The sequence below is a fragment of the Syzygium oleosum genome, unplaced genomic scaffold (assembly GCF_021117445.2).
Source record: "Syzygium oleosum isolate NSW1041296 unplaced genomic scaffold, Sole_v2.1 Sole_v2.08, whole genome shotgun sequence".
In the NCBI taxonomy this organism is placed as follows: Eukaryota; Viridiplantae; Streptophyta; class Magnoliopsida; order Myrtales; family Myrtaceae; genus Syzygium; species Syzygium oleosum.
The window spans coordinates 7,743,749-7,758,126 of record NW_026607492.1 but is presented as its reverse complement, the minus strand read 5'-3'; the positions used below and the strand labels follow the sequence as shown (position 1 = coordinate 7,758,126).

Here is a 14,378-nt window from a genome sequence, read left to right as displayed (position 1 = left end):
AAAAGGTAATGTCATTTTAAATTGTTGCCTTTTTAATATTAATCGCATATTTTTTCTTGCAAGTATTTTTTTTGTTTGAATTATTGTAGGGACTTGTTCCTGCATTAACTGAGTTTATGCCATATGCTGAACATAGAATGTGTGCGAGGCACATATATACAAACTGGGCGAAGAATTATAAAGGGGATAAGCTGCAGAAGCAATTTTGGCATGTAGCAAAGAGCACAAACATGGCTGACTTTAGAAAAGCCAAATAGGGGTTGTTTTAGTTGTCAAATGAAAGTTTTTAAGAACTGTTCCAAACAGAACCTAAGCATTGGTATGAGGCCTTCTTCAGCAAAAATTTAAGTGCGATATCATTGATAACAACCTCAACGAAGCTTTCAGTGGCAAAGTACTAGAGGTTAGGTACAAACCCATCATTAGCATGCTTGAAGACATACGAGTTATGGTCATGACTAGGCTACAAAAACAAAGAGATAAGGCTACACAATGAACTAAACAATGTAGTCCTAGGATTGTAAAGAGATTGGATGAGAACATAGTTGCTAATAGATTCTGTCATCCAATTTGGATTGGAGATAATGGATATGAGATCATGAACAATGCTGATAAGTATGTCGTCTATCTAGAGAGGCGAAAGTGTTCATGTCGAGCTTGATAACTAACTGGAATTCCTTGTGCACATGCCATTTGTGCCATCCAGTTGAAGCAACACAACCCAGAGGATTACCTAGATGATTGGTGCAAGAAAAGCACATATCTTGCTTCGTACCAATTCATGATGTAGCCTATCAGAAGTAGCAAATTCTAGGAGCCAACAAATCATGAAATCCTTAAACCTTTGCTACTAAAGAAGCAAATTGGAAGACCCGAAAAGAGACGAAGAATGTAGGAGGGAGAGATCTCAACTCAGAGGATGAGCAGGACTGATGCAAAGATGAGGTGCTCCTATTGCCAAAAGGAAGGGTACAATAAAAAGGGTTGTACATTGAAGAAACAGCACCAACAATAACAACAACAACAACCATATGTAGAGGCTGATGCAGGACCAACCCAAGGGCTAATTGAAGGGCCTGCTGTAGAGCCAGATGTGGGGGCTGATGTAGGGCCAGCTCAAGAGGCTGATGCAGGGCCAGCTAGAGGGCAAACTAAAGGGTCAGTGCAAAAGCCAACCACTGAGTCGACTGTTGAACAGACGAGGAGAAAATATCTTGTAAGCTGTACAATTTGGTGTTTATGTTATTTTTTGGGCTAAAGTTTAACTTTGATATGTCTTTATTAGGTGAGAAGAAGACCAACTACAAAAGTTGCTGAAAGTGAGGCGCCACTATGAACAAGAGGGGCTCTTAGAAAAAGGCTAAGATAATATGATTATTGTCTTTTTACATACGAGTGTACTGAAATGACTATTTTGAATGTAAGTTTTGTAGGATTCCTACATTTTTTTATTTATAATATTTTTTTATATTGACAATATGGTTATATTGTTGAAGCTTGGGAGAAGTTCGGAAGTGCTTATCTCTCAAGGTGGCCCAACTCAAGAGTCAACTGTTGCACCCAAAATAAGAACCCAAGTGGCAGGAAGAAAGACAAGGGGGACGGCGCCAAAGACCATTGCTTCAAAGAAGAAGACATTGGGTACAGCTCCAAAATAGCCACCAACATGGAACCCAACACCAGTTGCATCTCAACCAACTGATCCTGGCACCAATAATGACCTTACTGAGAGCTCTCATCAAATGACACGACCTACAAAGAAAATGGCAGCTGCTAAGAAAAAGGTAAATGAGACAGGAAAGCTAGTTGAAGAACCTACACGTCTAGTTAGAAATAGTGCAAGGATCATGAATCAAGCCAAACGTCCATTTAAAGGAAAAGGAACTGGGGTTTGTGCATATTGACTGATGGGAGGGTGCTTAATATGACAGTTTTTTTTTTGTTGAGAGGTTGTGCATATTGACTCATGGTATTGACATTGTACAGCGTTGAGTAAGTTGAATGTTTTTGTTTGGTGGAAAGCCATTCCATGGATGTGAATGTTTTAGTTGGTTATTCATATTGACCAAATGTAAAAACTAAGTTTAATGTCAATGGACCAATGTTTATTATGTCTATACTTTTAAAATTTCCATATTTTGTTATTGGTTGTGCTAGTTGTGCTGCTGGTGTGCTAATTCTACTTGATGTTCTAGTTGTGCTAATTGTGCTTGGCTGGTGGAGGTGATGGTGGTGGTGCACTGGTGGTGGTGATACTTGGCTGCTACAGGTCTTGGTGAATGTGTTTAGAGTGCTTGGCTAATGCAGGGCTTAGTGGAGGTATTACTGGTGCTTGGCTAATGCAAAGCTTGGTGCTAGTGGTATTTGGTGGCTAGTGTAAAGCTTGCACCAACAATTATATGTGCTGGTGCGAGGTGCAAGCTGCTGGTGCGCTAGTCCATCAGCTATGTGTAAGTGCAGCACATAGGCATCTTATGCTTGCACTAGCTATGTGTTGGTGCAAGCACAAGATGTACATAGGCGTCTTGTGCTTGCACCAATACATAGTTGGTGGAGCAAGCACACCAGCTATGTGCTTGTTGCTGGTGCCGTACCAAAGAAACGAACATATCAACAACCAGCACTTAAGTGATCACTTTTTAACAATAACTGACACTTAAGTGATCACTTTTCACCACGATTGGCACTTAAGTTATCACTTTTCACAACAATTGGCACTTAAGTGATCAGTTTCAGCAAAACTTGACACTCAAATGATCGCTATTTACAACATATGACACTGAAATAATGACTTGTGAACTTGGTACCACTTCTTCATTTGAAAAGTGTTTGCAGTAACAATTGCAGCAAACCAGCATCCAATTACCAGCAAACAATATAGCAAACAATTACCAGCAATACTAGCAAACCATTGCAGCAATCCAAACATCTCAAGCAAAACTAAGCAAATAAGAATTGAGAATATACAACTAAGCAAGAGAACTTGTAAATGCTCGCAACCAATGAATTTTGACCTTCCATTTCCACCATAGATTGCAACAAACTTTTGTTCTATACAAAAATAAGCTAATACAATTATACTTATAAATTATCCAATACAAGTACATATCCCACTCATCTTCAACTATAGTACACTGAAAAACTTCTTCTCTTCACTCGCTTTACATTTTGACCATAAAAATAGGCTACACAACATAATAATAACACAATCAATACTCGATAACACTTCCTTTCAATTTTCATCCTTAAAACTTTTTTTTTCAAATGATTGGTCAGAGATATTAAAGCCTTCATTTCAACTTGCATTGAGTCCACATCCTCCAATTCATCCATTAATGTAGGTAGAGGTTGATATCGTCCTTCAAGTAGCTCCAAAATCACCTTTGTCGCTCGACCGGAGAATTTCGCATCAATTCATTTGAAATTTTGCACTGCGAGCCTTCTCTATACCTAGCGCAACCATTAAATCTTCTTACGGGATTCAACCGAGTCCAATATCTTATTGGACTCGGTAACCCGCAAAAATAGTAACATTCATCCTCTTGTTCGCTTCGTTGAAACAAATTTGAGTCGTTGCCGAAGCTACTACTCTCCATTTGCAAGATTGAGCTCGTAACTTTTGGGGTGAATCTAAATAGGGTTTCAATTGGGTGTTCAATAGCCTATTAGGGTTGCAAATTGGGGGATTCTCTTTCAATTTGGGGATTTATGGTTCTTATTTGGGGAAAAGAGTACTAAACGGCGTCGTTTTAGGGATTAGATACTGACTAGACTTTCCGACGAGCCACGTCGGCTTAAGAAACTACTAAAAAAAGGCCACGTCAGATTTCCGGCCAAACATATCGGAGTTGAAACTGAAATTATCGTTTTTCAAAAAATTTGGCATTGAAGTGATCCAAAAGAAATTTTTTGCACTAAAGTGAGCACCGTACACAACTTTTGGCACTTCCGACGTTCTTCTCCCATAAATTAACCAATCTAATTGTTTTTATAAACCTTTCCCGAACTATTGTTTTTTTTTATTTTTATTAACAAATCAGAGAAGTTTACATGCTTGTTGCTTTTTATGAGAATCATCTAAGTTTCGAGTTTTTTAGTAAATTTAACGAGCAAGATTCTAAAACAAAATAATATTAATCAACTAATTTATTTACAATATCTCTCGAGAGTTCAATCAGAAATAATTCCTTGTAGTATACAATTTTTTAATTCAAAATTTTCTGAAGGGAATTCTTTGGTTAAAGCTGTGAACTGTTTATGATTTTAATTATACTCGAAATATGTAAATTGACAAAGATCATTAAGAAGGTTCAAACCCATTACACAAAATTCTACATAATATCCGACTTGAGCACTTTAGTAAGTAGAGGAGAGGAAAATAAAGTTTGTGTAAAAATGAACTCGAAATAAAATATGGTTGTTTTGATTAATATGGACGGTCTTATATTTTGATGACAATACGTGATTTTCGCATTTTTAATAAACAGCAACTTTCGCACTTTTTACACTTGTAATTTCGATTAATTAGCTCCCTTAAAGATTATCAACTCAACAAATCAGCGAGTGTCATCCGTTATTGCTCAAAGTCGCGACTTGCCTTCTGGTAGTTGGTAGTTATCTTCGCCGGCCGGAGCCGGCCGTGAGGCTATTGGTCCCGGTCGCTTATGCCGCCGTTATGCGAGCCACTCCTCCAAAAATGCGCTTCCGCGGCCACCCTCGAGGTTGCGCGTCGGCTCCACGCTCTCGTCCTCACGACCCACGCCGTCTCTCCGTACGTGAACAACAATCTTCTCTCCATGTACGCTCGTTGCGGGTCATTGGACAGGGCACGGGAAGTGTTCGACAGAATGCCTCAGAGAAACGTAGTTTCGTACAATGCGCTTATCTCGGTTTATTCTCGGGTGCCCGATCGGGCGTTATCGGCAGTGGGGTTGTTCGCCCGACTGGGTGATGAGGGGTTAAGGCCTAATGGGCTGACTTTCACCAGCTTGTTTCAGGCTTACTCTTTGCTCGAAGATCGGTTCACGAGTTCTTTGCTTCACAGTCATGTCGTGAAATGTGGATTTGCGGATAATATCTGTGTTCAGACGGCTATTCTTGGCGTGTACTCTAGTTGCGGGGATCTGGAATCTGCAGGGAATGTCTTCCGGTGTATAGCCGATAAAGATGCTGTTGCGTGGAACTCGATGATTTTCGGGAGTTTGAAGAACGATAGAATCAGGGATGGACTCCGCATATTCAGTGAGATGCTTGCATCTGGTGTTTCTCCGACTCAGTTCACGTATTCAATTGTCCTGAATGCTTGCGCAAAGTTGGAACATCATACCTTTGGACGGATCATCCATGGCCGAGCAGTCGTCTCTGGCATCACCTTTGATCTGCCTATGGAGAATGCCCTGCTTGACATGTATCTCAACTGTGGTGACATCAGTAGTGCACAGACTATTTTTGATAGAGTGCAGAATCCAGACATTGTTTCTTGGAACTCATTGATTTCTGGGTATACAGAAAATGGTCATGGAGAAGTTGCCATAGAGATCTTTATACAGTTACGGAGACATTCGTTTCCTAAACCGGATGAATACACTCTCGCAGCTGCAGTTTCTGCAACAGGAACATTCTTAGTCAATGACTGTGGGAAGGCTCTTCATGGTCAAGTCATCAAAGTGGGATTTGAAAGTAGCTTCTATGTTGGAACTACGCTAATCTCCATGTACTTTACAAATGGAGAAAATGGGTATGCTCATAATGTTTTCCACTCATTACCGGAAAAGGATGTGGTTATCTGGACAGAGATGATCACAGCTCATTCTAAAATGGCAGATTCAGAGACTGCAATAAAATATTTCTATGAAATGTACGAGGAAGGACATAAGACTGATAGTTTTGCTTTAAGTGGAGCTTTGAGCGCATGTGCTGATCTTACAGTTCTCAAACAAGGAGAGATGATACATTGCTTGGCTGTAAAATCGGGATCTGATGTCGACATGGCTGTCTGTGGTGGTCTAGTTGACATGTATGCTAAAAATGGAAACCTTCAAGCTGCTGAGTTAATATATTCTGATGTTTCCAACCCTGATTTGAAATGCTATAACTCGATGCTCGGAGGATATGGCTACCACGGGTTGGCAGAGAAGGCGTTGGAACTTTTTGATGAAATTCTTATGTCCGGTCTACTTCCAGATCAAGTGACCTTCTTATCAGCACTCTCTGCTTGCAACCATAGTTGCTTGGTCAATGAAGGAAAGATCTTATGGAATTGTATGAGAAACTTTAATCTTAGTCCAGGCTCTAAGCATTACTCATGCATGGTCAGTTTGCTGAGCCGAGCAGGATTCCTGGAAGAGGCAGAGGAAATGATTAACAAATCACCATTCTATGATGACCATTTAGAATTGTGGAGAACCTTGCTTAGTTCATCTGTAAATTATCAGAATTTGCGCATGGGAATTCGTGCCGCTGAGCATGTTCTGAGTTTGGACATGGAAGACATTGCAACTCACATCTTGCTCTCCAATCTTTACGCGGCCGCAGGGAAGTGGGATGTTGTTGCGGAAACAAGACGTAAGATGAGAGGGCTCATGATGGATAAAGATCCAGGACTAAGTTGGATTGAATCCCAGGATACAATGAATGTGTTCTCTTCTGGTGACCAGTTACATCCTACTATAAGCAAAATCGGGTCTGAACTTAACAGCCTAATTGGAAACATGAAAAGATCAGAAGCTGATGAGTTTAATTCAATCATATGTGGTATCTAGAATGAGGAGTCCAGATTTAATAGTTCTTTTCCAGTTGAACTCGGTCATCAGCGTCAAAACAGCACATGGTGATCTCATCACATATCTGTGCAGGCATTGGCAACCTCCGGTGGACACTGAGACACCAGAAGGAGAGCAGACAGTTGCTCTAGAAGGAGAGCACATAGCTGCTTCCCTGGCAGAGCCGGTAGATTCTTCATCTGTTCTAGTTAACTCTCCATCCTCAGATTCTTCTACGTCTGAGCTTGACTTACCTATTGCTCACACAAAAGGTAGACATTCCACTGCTAATACTCAGCCAATCTGTACTTCTCTGAGTTATAGTCATATATCTTCTCCCTACATGGTATTCATCTCTTCCTTGGATTCTGTTTTAATCCCTAAATCTGTCAGAGAAGCATTGTCTCATCTTGGCTGGGAAGCAGCAATGAAGGAGGAATACCATGTCGCAAGAAGATACATTCTGCACATGATCACGGTGTAACATTCGGCCCTTCTGCCTTCTCCAATGCCCAGTAGAAAGAGTCAACTATGGCATCAAATAGGTCACTGTAGCCAAGATTTTTATTTCAGATCACGACTCCGGAGGCACTGTACAGAGCATAATCTGGCCTGACTGCTCTTGGATCAGCACCATACCCAATATAAGGGTACACACTACAGAGAGAGGGTAACTGTTGGCTAGTAAGAATTGGAATACAGGTCCTTAAAAAGGATCAGAATTAGCTGCAAATTGAGCAACTGGGCTGAATGTTGTCTGGACAGACAGCGGAACGGTAGTAACGGGTAGTGAATAATTGTTAGCTTCTAGCGCTGCTTCAAGACCCTAAATGGCAGGCAGCACAAACTGAGGTATATCACCAATAATTGGCTTGTTGCCAAAGCACAGATAAGCAATGTTGACGCAATGTGCATAAAATGTGATTACTCCCTTAGCAAAGACATCAGGGTAAGTCTTGTCTCAAACTAGGCAGATACCTCCAAGTTCCCGATTCCCAGCACCACTGGGATTCTGGTGTTTTATTTTACAGTAAGAGCACGAAGTTTTTTAATGTTCTTCGACTCATACCATGGACTGGTTTTGGGTTGGGGAGGTTGTCTCTGTGAAAATTAATGACAACCGATGACACCTTGACTCTCTGCATAAAGTAGAATTAGTGAAACAGATGTGAGATGTCTTGATCAGAAGATAAGGAAAAATTCTTTCAATAGGGAAAGACGACAGCTTACCTATGACCATAGAAACAGAATCAAAACTGAGATGAAGTATGAGACAGAGACAATTCTTATGCAGAATCTATGGCTGTTTCAAATGATAAGACAAGGAACCAACTGAAGACTCTGATGAGTATTGACAGTCCGAAGCTCTGAGATTGAAGCTATCATCTTCCTAGTGTCTCCTACAGTGCAACTCTATTTTTTTGGTTGGACAAGTTTGTACAGACTGGCATTTTATTTGTAAACTGTACCGACAGAAATTTTTCTAGCTCCCCTTGTTTTGTCACAATTTTTTTTTTTTAACCGAGGTGTCCGGACCAGCTTGCGCGCATCTCGACTATTCCTCAGGGGAGACTAGCACAGCAACCCACCGCCATGGCCCCCCACTTAAATCACAAGTGCTTAGCTGGGGAATCGAACCTGGGACCAGTGCGCCTAACCACACAATCCCAAGTACGCCCTAACCAACTAAGCTACCCATGGGTGGGTCTTTCTTCACAATTTCATATCCCGCTAATCTAAGAAAACATTCTTAGGATTTCATTGTCCCAAATCATTGATTTCCTATAAACAACTTAAACAGCTGGTTTATTAATAATCGAATGGAGTCATTACCCACCATGTGAATTTGATTGATGATTGCAATTCGAAAAGAAAAAAAGGAATTCAACCGAGGAAGACTCGAAAATTCGTTTGGCTTTTGTCAGCTTTACCCATTTCTTTTAGAGTGGATAATGTATGTATATATATCACAAAGAAGGTTGCATATATATTTACTTATCAACAAGAAACAGAATGCAAAATTCCCAAGGCTTGTACAGAAATAGTAGATCTACAGCTCCATGATACAAGAAACGGTAATTGCTCACATGGCCACACAAATTACGTTGCAGACTTTATAAAGAAGTCAATCAAAGATCTCGAAGCTGTCTGAGATTCATAGGAGAGATGTATGTAGTGTCTCCATCGACCAATTGTTTTGCCAGTATGAGATTGGACGCCTCGCTCGGGTGATAAGGATCCCTGAAGACATGTTTGGATCGATCGCTACATAGGCTTGATACTGGACCACACGGTATGATCCCAGCAAATTGGCCACCATTCCCGCAGCAAGCTGTACTGGCTGTTGTAAAACCTGCATTACCAAACATGTACTCAGGAACAGTCAGAAATTAGGAAATCAATGAGAAGATTCCAATATATTTTAGCGTTTAACAGTATGATATCCGCCTCAGCTTGGGCTCGAAAGAGACACATGCGGCTCTAACTTCAAATCAAAATGACACGGTATTAAAATGATGGTTCACGATTATACCAGATTTCCGGATGCACTGAAAATGTGATATTTCAAAGTAAGTCTCGTGTATCAATAGTACCATAGGATATCATTGATTAGCATTAATTTAGGTAGCCAAGCAGTATATTTTTTTCCTGAGCTTTTCATTGATCCACGGGTTGTAGATATAATTAGTACACAAGTCATCTTGCCCGAATCGTAAGTCCATATTTAAGCACGAGTAATAAGTTTATCCTGCTATGACTTGAGTGGCGAGCGCTCCGTGAGACTCGATTGAATAGAAATGAAACTCCGAAAGCTAAAAACCCACGACAAACATAGCCAAAGAAAAAAGATGACAGGATATTTTGTTCTTGATCAAAAATTAACTCCTTTTGATAAACAAGGTTGCAGTTGTACCGAACCTCGCAAGTAAAAGAAGATGGACTTATAATGAACTTTACCGTATTTGTCATAGTCTGTGATGAGTTCCATCACAAGATCATAGACATTCGCGTTGACGAAAGTGGCTTCTCGAAGATTTTCGTTGAGTTCAGTGAGCAGATCCTGCAACCTGCTATTGTACTGATGTGCCAGTTGATTGGCCAAGTCGACGCATTGATCCGAGCTTAATTGGTTTATGGTTTTTTGATAAGGTATACATCCAATTGGACCCACGTTTCCTAATACAAACTTCCGAGCATCCAATTGATAGAGTCTCTGCATCAAATCATGACAACTATAACTGCATGAAAAAATTGTACTGCAATAGATTCGATCGAATTAGAGTTAGACCCAACGATTTTGCCAGCTGGGTTGAGTGAATCTCACATGAGTAAACATAACCTAGGAATGAAGATTATTAATCTAATCCATGGTTTTAATAGACTAATTCGAACTTTCATCCCCTTTTAGAATTTCAAACATTGGTCAAAATCATTTGGGTACCGTAAGTTGATTCCTCAAGTGATTGATCATGTTGTTGATGAAAGCGTCGGGGGTTTGAGAAGCCCGGGCACCGATAGAGAGGACCGGAAGCAGGTAATTGTTCAGGAAATCATTAGCCCCAATTGTGATTGAGAAGATTGATTTCTTCATCAAGTAGTCTCTTGCTTGTGATGGTCCCAAGAGCTTATCCAACTGCTTCCTTGTGATGTTGAAGTAGTCAACTTGGATATCCAAGCTCAGCCTATTTATCTGCAAAACATATAGTAATCTCCCTAGCTTTTGATGGCCCATGCATGTGCATGCAAAATAATTAAAACGAAACGTGTATGTGACAGCATATTGTCAATTATGTTTGGGTGCTTACAAAGATACTTCCAGTTGCATTCAGAATCCCTCCTCCCCCAGATGCATAATTGACTCCATTCAATATAGCTTTGCCAGTTGAGTTTGGAGCCAAAAATGGGACAGCATAGTTAGGTTGCCCCAGTTCTTCCCCTGAAAATAGATAATAAATAAATATCATGAATATTGTGAAGTAAAAAATAATAGCCTAAAAAACCCATCAATGCACACCCCAAGAAAAAAAAATCACAAAAAGCTAGAGAAATTAACTAAGCAGACAAGAAATTCACATACCCACAATGTCACCAATGGTTCTTCCATTAGTGTATCTGCCAGTGGGATTCCCTCCAGATGCTCTGAAATCAATCCCATTTGGGGGAATGTTAGCCTTGGACAATGTCTGTAAATAACTGTTGTTTCCAGCATCAACCAAGGAATCACCAAAGATGAAAGAAGCACTAAGGCCAGTATCATTTTGAGCCCTCACGTGAATCAACAAAAGCACCAAAGCCACCAACACAATGGGTTGTTTGACCATGTCTCCTATTCAATCTAGCAAAAGATCCATAAGAATCAAGAGCTCTAAAAGCACACAACCTTTGCTATTAGCGCAAAGCACTCTTGAGAGTATATATATAAGGGTCCTCCTTCCACAATGGGGTTTAAAAAAATAATAATGATTAGGTGATTTACTTGGGAGTTTGGTGTTGTTTGTTTAATCTTCAATTTGGTTGGTTATAAGGGGGAGTAATGAGGTAGTTGATCGGCTTTAGTGACATTTTCCAAACGTGTCATGAGGGTAGAGATTTTGCCTTTGCAATAGGCAAGCAAGCGACCTCATGGGTCAAAGCCAAAGGATCATTGCCATGATATGAAAACCTTAAATTAGAGATTTGGAACATTCTGGGAGCTGCTTATGGATGGTGTTTGGTTCTGGAGAAGAAGTTGGAAGCAGTTGTGCACAAATTAGCATTGCAATGCACACTGGTCACCTCCCCTAGTAGAGAGCAATTAGAGCCATACAAGTAAAGTATGCATGTGAGGCAATATTAAATTTGTGCAACGATAACACGATATTGTCGGCTGAAAAAGTATATATTAAGAAAAGAAGTTATTCAAATGTGTGGAGTGGAGTGATTTCCACATCCACCGAGATGCCGAAAACATACCAAATTTGAGGCATACATTTAACTGGTGGTATCGTATAGATGCATCAATTGGTCATGTAGAAGAAACCAAGTCGTGAGGATAAGAAGTTAAGAGGCTGGACGATCCTTGTTTTTCTAATTTTCTGGCAAATTATCTAGATTGTAACAATGGTGCCACCTACATACCACATTTGTAGCAAACTAAAGCCAGATCAACAACGGCTTATGAAACGATCGAGACCACCATGAAAACAATTAACCCTTCGTTTAGCTGACTCCAAAATGGATTAGGAAACCCATGTTTTCTTGCTTGTTTGAATTTACATAAGGCAGTGACACAACCCCATTTGGACTTTCTTTATGCAGGCCAGAGTTCCACGCACTACAATTCAGATCGGATTTCGTTCATAGGCTCAAACTCGGGACATATTCTCCATAAGTTGATTAAAAGTTTCTAAAACATTTGAATCGGCATGATTTGAGCGCCTATGATAGAAATTGGCATTTGTGAGAGTGTATTCCTACCACATCAATGTCTACTTTGGATATTGAACCATTTGGGGCATTTTTGGATCTCTAAATCCACTATTTCCATACCTAAGTAGGCCACTTTTTTCTCGTGTCCGGTCCATTTTTCTTAGTATGTTGGCACCAATCTGCAATTTCCAATCCAATTTTGATTTATTTCATCATTTTAGACCTGGTTTGATTAATTTTAAAGTTTCAAGCACACAGATATAGCCTTTTGCTCTCTTCTCATGCAACTTCGCCTCAGGAAGCAAGTTCTATGAGAGTATTCCGTCGTGTCTTTTGCAACTCCCGTTGCATGAGTTTCCATACTCGAATCTCTTTGCTTTCGCTGCATATCACGTAATGACATCAATCCGGCTTGGACTTGGGACGGCTCTACCACAGAGTACAAATGACCCCTAACCACGATTTTGCCTTGGTTTGAGCCCAATTTGGCCCGATGGGTCTAAGTTGTGACCTAACGATAGTTCAGCTGGTGAGAGAGTACTTCTGATATCACTCCCATGATGAGCCACGATCAATGATTAAAGAGAGATGATGTGATGAGTCGCTCTCTCTCTAATGGATGCAAGCAAGAGGAATGTTTGATATCATATGAGAGAGAGAGAGAGAGAGAGAGAGAGAGAGAGAGAGAGAGAGAGAGAGAGAGAGAGAGATTTCGGCCAATTTTAGAGGTTTGTAATTTGTATAGCTAGGAGTCTAGCAGAATCAAATGGGTGCCAATTTGAGGGCTCTTGGACTAGTATCAAAAGAGCCTTGTCTACTTCACCTATTGACATGACAAATGTGTTCTTCTTAGTACTGGAGAGATTCATCCTTGGATCTAGATTCATGGACTCTATGCCCTCCTAGTCAGAGAGATCACGTGAGACTTACGTATCGGACCTACATGATCAACAGTCATTTTGAACCTGATCCATCTGGAGTCGAGTCTAAACCAGAATTTGTCCTCGTACGAAATGGTTCCAATGAATGCCATGCATCTTTCTATCTTTTTTCTAAGCAACATCAACTATGCACACATCGCGTGCTTCAAAATCAACCTGTATAAAGGCAATTTCACATAAACCGCATGTCTAATCAAAATCCATAATTAATTATCATCATAACAATAATAATTAGGTCATTTATAACAAGATTATACTACAATTATTATTAGAAATTAAAGGTATCATATTTATTTTTATTATTTATATATGAAGTGTAATCAAATTAAGTGTAGTTATTAATATAGTATTACGATCATACATGTTCTGATTAAGATAATAGAAAAAAAAAACTATAATGTAACTACACCGATGATAATTAATATTATGATATAATTGTTCAATAAGAACAATCATTAGACATTATATTGTCAATTTTATTATTATTCAATGGAAAATTAGTGATTATACTATATTTACTATTAGAAATTATAGAACGAAAATTATTATATAAATTATGATATCTATGATAACAAAAGAACTTAGACTTTGACCGTCTATCATCAAATGGTATTATGGAAATTCTTTACTATTCCTAGCTTATTCTCAAAAGCATTAAGTGAATCAAACAAGAGTATAGTCTTGAAATAACCATTCCATTCCACAAACGGGAAAATTGCCCAAAAAGTCATAAATCTATTGTACTTTTATCAATTCAGTCCTAAACATTTTAATTGTATTAATTGAGTTCTAAACATTTTTCACGTTTTGCCAATTGAGTCCATTTGGCCAATTTCGACTAGAAATCACTAACATGGATGTTGGTTGTTCTACATTACACGGCCGGCGCTAACGGGACAATTTTTAATAATATTTTAATATTTTTATTACTTTTTTATTTTTCCTTTTTTTTCTTTTCTTCTGTTTTCCATCTTTACTTTTTCCTATTTTTCCTTTTATCTTCTTTTCTTTTCTTTCTTTTTTCTTTTTTGCCTTTCCCAGGCCTCGTCGGGCAAGGGTAGCCCTTTGCTTGAGTTTGATGACCTCCGCCGGCTATCAACGAGGCTTGGCGATGGCCGGCAGAGGCAAAAAATAAAAAGAAAAAAAGAAAAGAAAAGAAGAGAAAAAGGAGAAAAAGAAAAAAAAGTAAAGAAGGAAAAGAGAATAAAAGAAAAAAAGCGAAAGATTAAAAATTTTAAAATATTATTAAAAATTATCTACATCAGCG

At 39.3% G+C, this 14,378-nt stretch overlaps 3 protein-coding genes across 3 annotated transcripts; 2 read left to right on the top strand and 1 right to left on the bottom strand.

Annotated features, from left to right (window-relative positions):
- Positions 1-4,542: 4,542 nt before the first annotated feature.
- LOC115683690 (pentatricopeptide repeat-containing protein At3g50420) lies at positions 4,543-6,883 on the top strand. Its single transcript, XM_030608271.2, has one exon. The coding sequence runs from the start codon at positions 4,665-4,667 to the stop codon at positions 6,759-6,761; it is 2,097 nt and encodes a 698-aa protein (XP_030464131.1). The 5' UTR covers positions 4,543-4,664; the 3' UTR covers positions 6,762-6,883.
- Positions 6,763-8,218, top strand: LOC130138729 (uncharacterized). Its single transcript, XM_056313632.1, has 2 exons — positions 6,763-7,033; positions 7,155-8,218. Exons 1-2 carry the CDS (start codon positions 6,763-6,765, stop codon positions 7,190-7,192), a joined length of 309 nt encoding a protein of 102 aa, XP_056169607.1. The 3' UTR covers positions 7,193-8,218.
- A 664-nt stretch (positions 8,219-8,882) lies between these two features.
- Positions 8,883-11,083, bottom strand: LOC115687757 (GDSL esterase/lipase At2g23540-like). The gene is made up of 5 exons (XM_030613419.2): positions 10,840-11,083; positions 10,568-10,698; positions 10,204-10,452; positions 9,720-9,975; positions 8,883-9,114 (listed from the first exon to the last, which is right to left on the bottom strand). The coding sequence occupies exons 1-5, from the start codon at positions 11,081-11,083 to the stop codon at positions 8,891-8,893; spliced, it is 1,104 nt and encodes a 367-aa protein (XP_030469279.1). The 3' UTR covers positions 8,883-8,890.
- Between the last annotated feature and the right edge of the window lie 3,295 nt (positions 11,084-14,378).

Coding starts and splice junctions, on each gene's coding strand:
- LOC130138729 (XM_056313632.1), top strand. CDS start 6,763: ATGAGGAGTCCAGATTTAATAGTTCTTTTCCAGTTGAACTCGGTCATC. Junction 7,034..7,154: donor ACCTATTGCTCACACAAAAG/GTAGACATTCCA, acceptor TAAATCTGTCAG/AGAAGCATTGTCTCATCTTG.
- LOC115683690 (XM_030608271.2), top strand. CDS start 4,665: ATGCCGCCGTTATGCGAGCCACTCCTCCAAAAATGCGCTTCCGCGGCC.
- LOC115687757 (XM_030613419.2), bottom strand. CDS start 11,083: ATGGTCAAACAACCCATTGTGTTGGTGGCTTTGGTGCTTTTGTTGATT. Junction 10,699..10,839: donor AACCATTGGTGACATTGTGG/GTATGTGAATTT, acceptor ATCTATTTTCAG/GGGAAGAACTGGGGCAACCT. Junction 10,453..10,567: donor ATGCAACTGGAAGTATCTTT/GTAAGCACCCAA, acceptor TATGTTTTGCAG/ATAAATAGGCTGAGCTTGGA.